At 50.4% G+C, this 9,965-nt stretch overlaps 1 protein-coding gene across 1 annotated transcript in view; it reads right to left on the bottom strand.

Annotated features, from left to right (window-relative positions):
- Window positions 1-9,965, bottom strand: part of LOC137633718 (serine/arginine-rich splicing factor 11-like) — a 74,048-nt gene that overhangs the window by 7,231 nt on the left and 56,852 nt on the right. Inside the window, exons 4-5 of the mRNA XM_068365964.1 lie at window positions 9,867-9,931; window positions 75-257 (exon numbers count right to left, since the gene is read on the bottom strand). Of these exons, the coding sequence (XP_068222065.1) occupies window positions 75-257; window positions 9,867-9,931 (248 nt within the window). The remainder of the gene's footprint in view (window positions 1-74; window positions 258-9,866; window positions 9,932-9,965) is intronic.

Raw genomic sequence — 9,965 nt, 5'->3', positions numbered from 1 at the left:
TTACTAAAATACAAAGAGAGAGAGAGAGAGAGAGAGAGAGAGAGAGAGAGAGAGAGAGAGAGAGAGAGACTTACCGTGATCTAGATCGTGATCTTTCATCCTTGGAGGAGTCCAAGAAAGACATGACGGGGTCAATGGCCGATGCATTAAAGTTCTGGGCCTCTTTGACTCTCCTCATGGCTTCCTCAATGTCTCGCTGCGCTGCCTCGTTGCTCTTGGTTTGGGGCTTGATAATTGCAGCGGTAGAATGGTTCACTCTGGAAAAGAAAAACAATGTCAATACAGCAATTAAATACTACAGTAACATAATGATGAGATAAAAAGAAAAATACAACTTAAATACTTTAGTTTTTAAGAAGAAGATACAAAGAAATAAATAAAGATACAAAGAAAATTGTAATACTGTATCGATTGACTGAGAACTGCGTAGGGTAAATAAACTGAACGCTAGTTAATCTTTGAAAACAGATCAAAGATTATCCAAAGAAAGCATACCAAGAGGACAAAAATTTTCTTAAAATAACATAATCCTTTTATTTTATATAACTTAATACTTTGTACGATAGTATTCACTTATCATTCTTTGTAGAAAAAGAAAGAAAATGCAAGTCATACTCTAGCTTACGTCATATGACTGTGACGTTATAGATGAGGCGGGGTGTTTACCTATCGTCATTATGCTTTCGTTAGTTTAAAATAGGTTGAAAAAACTTCTAGTCCTACCTTTTAAGCCATAACATGGCGATCAAATACCAAACAAAACAAAATAAGCGAATGCCAAAAACCGTATATAAGAGTACATCACCAATATACTTCTAAAATCCAGGTTAATCCCGAGTGAATTCCTACGATGTTGCCAAAATGGCGGCAAGAGAAAATCTGGTGCTGGATGGAATGGTTCTGCCTAGCTCCGGTGGTGGCGCTAGTGTACACCTGGCAACTCTATCTGCGATTGGCACAAGTTTTTTAATTTCTGCCGGACGTCAGGGACTAAAGCCATTGTTATATAACCAGCGGGTAAGTTTAATGTTTAAAAAAAAAAAAAACTGAACAGATGATCACAATGAGCATACCCCTGTATCTTTCAGACCCACTAGATTTTGGTTAGGTTTTACATATACTTTTTATTATTATTATTATTATTATTATTATTATTATTATTATTACAAGCCAAGCTACAACCCTAACTGTAAAAGCAGAACGCTATAAGCCCAAGGGCTCCAACAGGGAGAAATAAGGAAAAAAATAAACTACAAGAGAACTAATGAACAACATTAAAAGAAATCTTTCATATATAAATTATACAAACTTAAAAAAAAAAAACAAGAGGAAGCAAAATCATATTGAATAGTTTGCCTGAGTGTACCCTTAAGCAAGAGATCTCTACCACAAGATAGTGGAAGGCCATGGTACATAGGCTATGGCACTACCCAAGACTAGAAAACAATGGTTTGAGTTTGGAGTGTCCTTCTCCTAGAAGAGCTGCTTACCATAGCTAAAAAATATCTTCTACCCTTACCAAGAGGAAAGTAGCCACTGAAATGACAAATTCGAAGATAATTTGTATTTTTCCTAAACATACAAACCTTAGCTATTTACAGAGGGCTACCTTTTAGCGCAGCTGAAATGGCGAGCCATTAGAATTTAACGAGGGTGTATTACCCCCGCGCTAGTTAGCGGGGGGGTAGGGGAGTGGTAGCTAGCTACCCCTCCCCCCCCTCACACACAGATGAATGCTCACTTTCACTTAGAGGTAGGACTTGTCTTGGGGGACAGGGCTGGCGGGCAAATATGTGTAAATAGCTAAGGTTTGTATGGTTAGGAAAAATACAAATTATCTTCGAATTTGTCATTTGTTCCGTAACCGAAATACAAACCACGCTATTTACACAGGGTGACTCACCCCTTAGGTAGGGTGGAAAGTCCCCAGCCATACTGGCTTTGGCTTTACCCGGGGACTCAGAATCCGAGTGAGTCGCACTCGAGAAAAGGAGTCCCTGCACCTCACAAGTTCCTTGCTCCGCAAGGAACTTTGTGGCCTACGTAAGCTTGTGTGTGAAGGAAGAAGTGTGACCCGTCCTAGGTAGTTGACCTGGAGTTCCAGAAGGAACTCTGGGTTAGGACGTTCCCAATACCACCTCGTCAGGGTATGGGGGACGCGACAGTATTGACTCAATACTTGGAACACAAGGAAGCATGGTTTACCTGCAGAGGTTCGAGGTCAGCTATGCAGAGACCAGGATGCTGCTTCCCCGTAGAGGGGATGATGAAGAAAGAAGTAAGGGCCAGACATACTTCTTTCGTTCATGCAGACTAAAACCTGATAACAATGCCCTCAACCTTCTGCTACCTGTCCAAAAAGGAGCCTGAGGTTAGACCAGCTGTTGTGTAGCCACCACAGAGCGATAGAAAACGTATCGAGACTCCTGTGGGTCACGCCCTGCAGGAAGCGGGCTGCGAAGGTCATTAGACTCTTCCAGACTCCAGCTTGTAGCACCTGCGTCACAGAGTAGTATTACTCGAAGGCGAGGGACGTTGCGATGTATCCAACATCGTGCTGTAGGGCGACGTGACGGGGGAGGGTCTGGAGACAGGTCGAGATGAATGTCCTTGAGTCCGGGCTGAAGAGGTATACTGGTGACTCTCCCCCATGTCCTCCTTGTGCTCCCAAATCGGCTGCAACTGAGGACAAACTGCAGCTGTTCCCAGCGCTAACCTCTCGATTCCTTTACTGGCAAGAAAGAGAAGGTCTTGGGACATCAGATACAGAATTGAGACTCGAAATCTTGAATGAATCGGACCGAAGGGCCGGGACCCCCAGATTCTGAGTCTAGCCAACAACTCAGGAGTGAGCCTGAATGTTGCCTTCCCCTCTTCCTTAGAAAGGGGGGAGTCGTAAGAGACCAAGAAGATTGCTTACACACTGGCCGTGGCCAGAGTGAGCAGGAGACCCAAGGCGGAATACAATCCGAGGCCTGTCGTAAAGGGTCTTGAGAAGATCTCTTAAAGGACTAAAAGTCCGAGCCATGCTCCAAGTTGGAGGTCTTCCTCCGACTAGGGCAGGGACGATCGTAGCTTCGCATGAGCGAGGATAGATCCAGCGGGCAGGACAAAGTTATTCCTTTAAGCCTGAAGGTCAGGGAAAGGCTGAGCGACAGGCTTCATTGCCGAGAGCGGAAAGGAGTTTCCTCCCGCCGAAAGGCAATACTGTAAGACCGTTATTGCTGGAGAAGAGGCCTCAAGGGAAGAGGTATATCTCCCACGGCACCAACCACCTTAGACTCTTCACTTTGCCTGGGAGACCCCTGTGGATGACTATCGCAGATGACACGACCTCCATACCGCGACTGTAGCGGGTTGTCTCTTCTTGAGGAGGAGGCGTAGTGTCTCCAGGCATGAAGCCGAAGCGACGCCCCCGTTTGGGAGAGATGTCGCAGTGTGGTTGCTTGAGTAGTCTGCGCCGTGGGAGAAGCTCTCCCGGGAGTTCCGTCAGGGGAAGCAGAGGGTCCAGAAACCGTTCTGCGCATAGTCCCAGTGGAGCTCTCCCATTGAAAGGTTGACAGACAACCCAACCCATTGTCCACAGACAAAAACGAGGGAAGACGCAGGCGTCGAAGTTGTCCCACCATCACCGGAATGCATCTTGCCAGAGTCTCGGGGTCTGAGACTGGGGGGAAGAATAGCGGAAGCTTGAGGTTCCAAGCTGTCGCGATCAGGTCCTCCAGACCAGTACTTGCTGGTTACCCAAGGTCAAAGACCCCCAGGTACACTCTCTCTACGAGGCTCTGCTCGGATAGTCTGAGAGAACATTCCCCTGCTTGGAATGAGAGAGCCGATGGTGGTATTGAGAGAATCTCAATCATCCCGGTATCTCTACTGCAAGATGTGAAGGTGTGAAAATGCGTCCCCTGCTGGTTAGAATACGCCAGAATCATGAAGTCGACGCGCATGGGGCGACTCGGCAGGAGCTGTAGGATCTGTAGAGGGGCCAGACTAAGGCCCCTAAGCCTGCCTGAATGATGGAGAGGTATCCTTCAGGTCTTGACCATAGGCCTGGACCGGAACATGCCCCCCCCCTTTCCTTTGACGAGTCCGAGAACAGCATCAAGAATGTGGGGAAAGGACGAGAATATCCACTACCATCAAGAGGCTCCATAGGTCAACACCCATTGCAGGTCTAATAGTTCCGCTGGTCCCATAGGGGCCAGGAAGTCCGGATAAACATTGCCTGAAGCCACCGGAACTTGGATCGCCCCACATGGAACTTATCCGGAACTTATCCTGAGGCGACCGTTCGGACTATAGACGGGTCAATGAGGAAAGGAGAACTAGGAAACGTTCCAAGGTAGGGCTGAAAGCTCTGCTTGACTGAGAACAGGTACTGCGACTCTCCTCAGTCTTGCCACAGTCAACCGAAAGGAAGGCTCGGAGGATGTGGTAACAGAATCTGGCGTCCCCAGGTGGTCACCCATCCAAGTACCGACGTTGCTTAACCTCGCTTGACGGACGAGAAGCGGGGTTTCCAACGTGGTAAGGCCGGTGACTCAATATCATGGCCAGATACTCCTGATGTTGAGGCAGAGGAAGAGAAGGCTCCAAGCAAAATACCATGAGCCCACACTCATGGTAAGCATCCGGAAGCTTGTCCCGGCGCTGAAGAAGGTCGAAGCCGAGCCTACCGGAGTTGACCAGCCCTCCAAACAGCAGAGGAGGCGGAAGCCTGCACCTGAGCGGCCAAGAGGAAGGCAGGGAGAGTTCTCTGGGGAAACAAACCTGCTATGCCACGGCGGGATAGCCACACTGCATCATAAGCAGGAATACTTGCAGTCTACGCTGAATTCGACGAGCACCCTGGAAGATGGATGGAATGGAAGTACCCGTCCTTCCGATCCAGGGTTTAAGGAGTCCTGTCGCCTCGTAACCAGTCTGATCGATTCTGCTGGTCTACGCTGGCCGAAGTTTGTTCGACAAATTTGATCAGGGCTGAGAGGTCGACTACGGACATCCCCTCTCAGATCCTTCCTTACAAGAAAGGATCGACTGAGGAGGCCGGGGGTGAGGCCGTCAATGATCCTAAGGAAGACCTTCGCCTAAGGTATGGATCATTCTGCCCAACCGGGCAACTCTGCTGACGATATGGCATAGAGGTTCAGAGACACTGAATTCGCTGACAGAGACGGCAGGCGCGATATCCTTGGCTGATCACAGAGATTGTGCGGGAATGGGCATCGGGAAGCTGTCATTCGGATGAGTAACCTTAAGCATCCTCCCAGCAAAAAACCTGCAATCCTAGAGTTCGTGAACTCCTTTTAGGACTATGCCCCCCCGGGGGAGTCTCCCGTGCCATCTGTTCCTGACAGGAGGCAACTGCAATTGGACACCTTGTCCCAGTTGTCGTAGCCGATAACTTAGGCCGACGTGGTTGAAAGAAAAGGGCGCTGGAGCCCTGCAGAGTCTGAAAGAAAGCGCCTTGGAGGAGTGAAAACGGAAGTCGATTTCCTCCGCACAGCCGCTGTCTAAGTCTCTGTCCTTGGGCACAAACAAACTCTTCTCAAGGATGGAAGGGTGTCTGAGGTCGTCGACCTCCACAGATGAGACACCCGAAGGAAGCCCTCAGTCCGCGCGCCCAGATGGTACAACATCGAGCTTGTCCGCAAGTTAGATACTTAACGACGAAAGGCCAAGGTGCCTGAGCTCGAGAGGAGGAAAGTACCCATGATCTTCCTGTAGCTTCCTTGAACCAAACCTCGGGCCGTAACCGAGGAGGGAAAGAACCTGGTAAGCTCCCAGAGGAAGGGGTAAGCAGTCACCCCTTGTCCGATGGAGAAATCTCAAACGGAAAGCCCCCCCGCCAAAAATCCCTCCAGGGAATGACGGGGAAGGGCTAACCCAGGTTCAGGAAAGAGGAGTGTTGCTCAGATCTCCCTTAAGTTCTCCTATTATTGCAAGTGCCATGCTCTGCGTTTATGGGGTGAGGCCGTGTTCTGGAAATACGCTCCAGAAGAACTCGCCAGGCTGGCCATGCTGCGAAAACCCCATTGGGAATCGTGGTCGCAATCGCCCTGGAGCTCGCGCGACGGTAATTCAAAGATTTTCGCGTGGACGAACGTGGAAGCGCCCATGCGCGGTAACGCAAACGAAGGTGAGCGAAGGAGCGCAGAAGGAGGGCGAGCGTGGTAGGAAGGGCGAGAGCTGGTGGTCGGCGAGCGATAACCCATAGACGAGCAATGGATACTGCAAGAAATAAGCCGATGTTTGTGCGAAGAAACACTGTAGGTTCGCGCGATGGAAAACGTTGGTTCGCGTGTGGGCGAACATTGGAGAGCATGGGCGCGGACGCGCATGAACGTAGACGTGCAGGCACGTGGGCGTGTGGGCGCGCAGGCGAATGGTCGCGCGGGCGCACAGGCAAGCGGTCGCGCGGGCGAGCGGGCGAGCGGGCGAGCGGTCGCGCGGGCGAGCGGGCGCGCGGGCGGCGAGCGGGCGAGCGGGCGCGCGGGCGAGCGGGCGAGCGGTCGTGAGGGTGGGCAGGTGGATGAGCGCGAGTCCGAGGCGGCGAACGCAAGCGTTAGCGCGATGGCGAGGAAACGCGCTGCCGCGTGGGCGAGGAAGACCGCTGGCGATATGGATCAACAAGCGATCGGTGGTGAGCTGGTGAGCTCTAACGCGCAGGTTGGCGATGGCGCGTTGTGTTATGCCGACGCGATGGTCGAGCAGCATGCGCAGGTGAGCGATCGTGCGTTGGCGAGCAGTATGCGAAGGTGAGCGATCGCGAACAGCATGTGCAGGAGGGCGATCGCGCGATGGTGATCAGCATGCGCTGGTGATCAGTATGCGCAGGGTCGCGCGATGGTGATCAGCATGACAGGGTCGCGCGATGGCGATCAGCATGAGCAGGTGGGCAGTCGCGCGATGGCGAACAGCATCTGCAGGTGGGCGATCGCGCGATGGCGAGCAGCATCCGCAGTTGAGGGTCGCGCGATGGCGAGCAGCATCCGCAGTTGAGGGTCGCGCGATGGCGAGCAGCATCCGCAGGGTAGACGATAGCGCGATGGTGATCAGCATGCGCAGGGTCGCGCGATGGTGATCAGCATGCGCAGGGTCGCGCGATGGTGATCAGCATCCGCAGGTGTGCGGTCGCGCGATGGCGATCAGCATCCGCAGGTGTGCGGTCGCGCGATGGCGATCAGCATCCGCAGGTGTGCGGTCGCGCGATGGCGATCAGCATCCGCAGTTGAGGGTCGCGCGATGGCGATCAGCATCCGCAGTTGAGGGTCGCGCGATGGCGATCAGCATCCGCAGTTGAGGGTCGCGCGATGGCGATCAGCAACCGCAGTTGAGGGTCGCGCGATGGCGATCAGCACCCGCAGTTGAGGGTCGCGCGATGGCGATCAGCATCCGCAGTTGAGGGTCGCGCGATGGCGATCAGCATCCGCAGTTGAGGGTCGCGCAATGGCGATCAGCATGCGCAGGTGAGCTAGTAGCTGGCGAACCATGTTCCTTCAGAAGTGTTGGAGAACGTTGGCGTGCCGGCTGTAACACACGCGGGCGATCCGGAGATCGCCGAGAGACAGGTGATCGCTGGCGAGCTGATGATCGCTGACGAGCAGAAGGCTACGCGTGGAAGCCTGCGCATAGACGAAGAGTCCTTGACCCCGACCTGAACCGAAGTTCTAGATCGCGAGGGCGAACGTGGGCGCACAGGGCGCGTAACAGGAACCAACAGGAACAGCAGGGATGATCATCATGAAAGCGCTGACGAACAGGAGAGCGCTGATGAGCAGAAGAGCAGGAGCAGGAGAGAACACAGCAGAAGGGCGCGCAGGGAAACCCTGACACACAAGGGAAGAACCCCCGTGGGAGGCAACCCTTTGCCCCGAAGGGATCGTTGTCCGCCGGGAGACTGATGTCCGTCGGAAGACCGCTGTCCGTCGGGAAGACCGTTGTCCGTCGGGAAGACCGTTGCCCGTCGGAAGACGAGATCAGACTGCTGTCCATCTGCACCAAGGCGGAAGATCGAGAAAAAGGAGTTGTAGGCTGCAAACGGAGATTCAAAAAGGTGCCTCAAGCACCCTTATAGGAAGAAGAGAGGCCCTTACGACGAGGCGGACGATGGGCCTTACGGCGAGGGAGGCCAACAGCAACAGAAGAAACCTCCGAAGAGGAGTCTCTATGAGTGTACTCTCTCGCGAACGAAAGAGAAACACTTCGTAGAAGAGACTGGTCAGCCAGTGACCTAAAAGGAGCAATCCTCCGAAGAGGAGCTCCTGCAGTTGCCCAGCCCCTTAAGCGAAACTGCAGGTGTGACCGCTCAGCACCAAGAGCATAGTCGCACGAAAAAAAGGCAAGAGAAGAACCCCCCAAAAGGGGAAAAACTCAAGCCTGGACAGGAAAAACCTTCCCTCGGAAGAAAAGTTACCCGCCCAAGGAGGCAAGCCTCCTGAGAGTTCTAAAATGAACTGGAGAGCTGTCCGTCGTCACGGGAGTACTTCCAGTAGAAGGAGACACGCCCCTGACGAAAATACAAGGGGGGGAGGCAGCAACAGCCGAACCCCAGGACTCAACAAGACAGCTCACACCGTTGCCATATTACAGAAACGAACTAGATCGGTAACTGTAAATAAATAAAACAAATAATATTAGTACACATTCATTCCCCCGGGAAGGCTCCGAAGAGGAATCCCGAGGGAAAGGAAACAAGAATTACACAACAGGCACGTGACCTCACAACCACTTACACTCACGGAAGGAGAGCTGTAACCAAAACAGAATTATAACAATTATAATTATGTAACTATGTAATTATGTAATTTAAAAATGAATGAACACTAAAGAAAGAACGAAATCCCCAAAAGGAATCGTTCTACAAGCTGAAAAACAAAAAACAACTACAATTAGATTCATAACTAATTGAGACAAACGTACGGCGTAGCAACCCCCCACACGGAAAGGAAGCTACAAGGGCGTAGTAACACGTAGTAAAAGGGTGAACGACCTCAAGAGAGAGAGAGAGAAAGACATAAGTCAAACTCGATCACCACCCATAAAATTACGCCGTGGTGGCCTAACTGCCGAGGACTCCACGTAGATAACGTAAACTACACACACAACTCTGAAAAGGAAACTTACTTATTTCTATACTCAAATATATATACAAACATGAAAACATGTTTACATATATATTGAGTAAATGAAAAGTAAGCGATTAAGTAAAGACAAAACAAACAATGGCTGCCAAGAGAGGACCAAGACAGAGACGTCTGTCACAGTCCAAGCCAAAAGTGAAAGTGAGCATTCATCTGTGTGTGAGGGGGGGGAGGGGTAGCTAGCTACCACTCCCCTACTCCCCCGCTAACTAGCGCGGGGGTAATACACCCTCGTTAAATTCTAATGGCTCGCCATTTCAGCTGCGCTAAAAGGTAACCCTCTGTAAATAGCGTGGTTTGTATTTCGGTTACGGAACAACTAGTGTTTATGGAAGTTATTTTCCTTCAAGACAAATTGTACAATACAGATTATTATTCAACCTATAATTCCAGTGGTAAAATCTATAAATATTTTCCAGCTGACCCTCTGAATATCCAATAAGGCCCTTTGGTGTCTAAGTTCATGCAACCATAAATGCTATATATAAAATTTATTCAGATTTCCAATACAATTTTCAGTTTATTTCTAACTTTATTCCTTTGTTACACTAGAAAACAATGACATGACAGGGTTACTGTAATGCTGATAGTAAACTATATTCAAGTAACAATGTAATGAACATTGATATATGTCATGTGCAGTATTTAAATAAGTAGTGGAAACTTCATCATATTTCAAAATAAATATGGACTCTTGAAGTTCCTATTCTACCTTTGTACAATCTTATCTCAGATCTCACTTCAGTAACGTCACTGGAACTGTACTTATATCGAAACAAAACCATCTGTCCAAGAGAAGAAGAATCATCAATCATATCA

This window comes from Palaemon carinicauda, chromosome 43 (genome assembly GCF_036898095.1).
Source record: "Palaemon carinicauda isolate YSFRI2023 chromosome 43, ASM3689809v2, whole genome shotgun sequence".
Classification (NCBI taxonomy): Eukaryota; Metazoa; Arthropoda; class Malacostraca; order Decapoda; family Palaemonidae; genus Palaemon; species Palaemon carinicauda.
The sequence above is the reverse complement of the archived record's forward strand: the minus strand, read 5'-3'. Positions and strand labels throughout refer to the sequence as shown.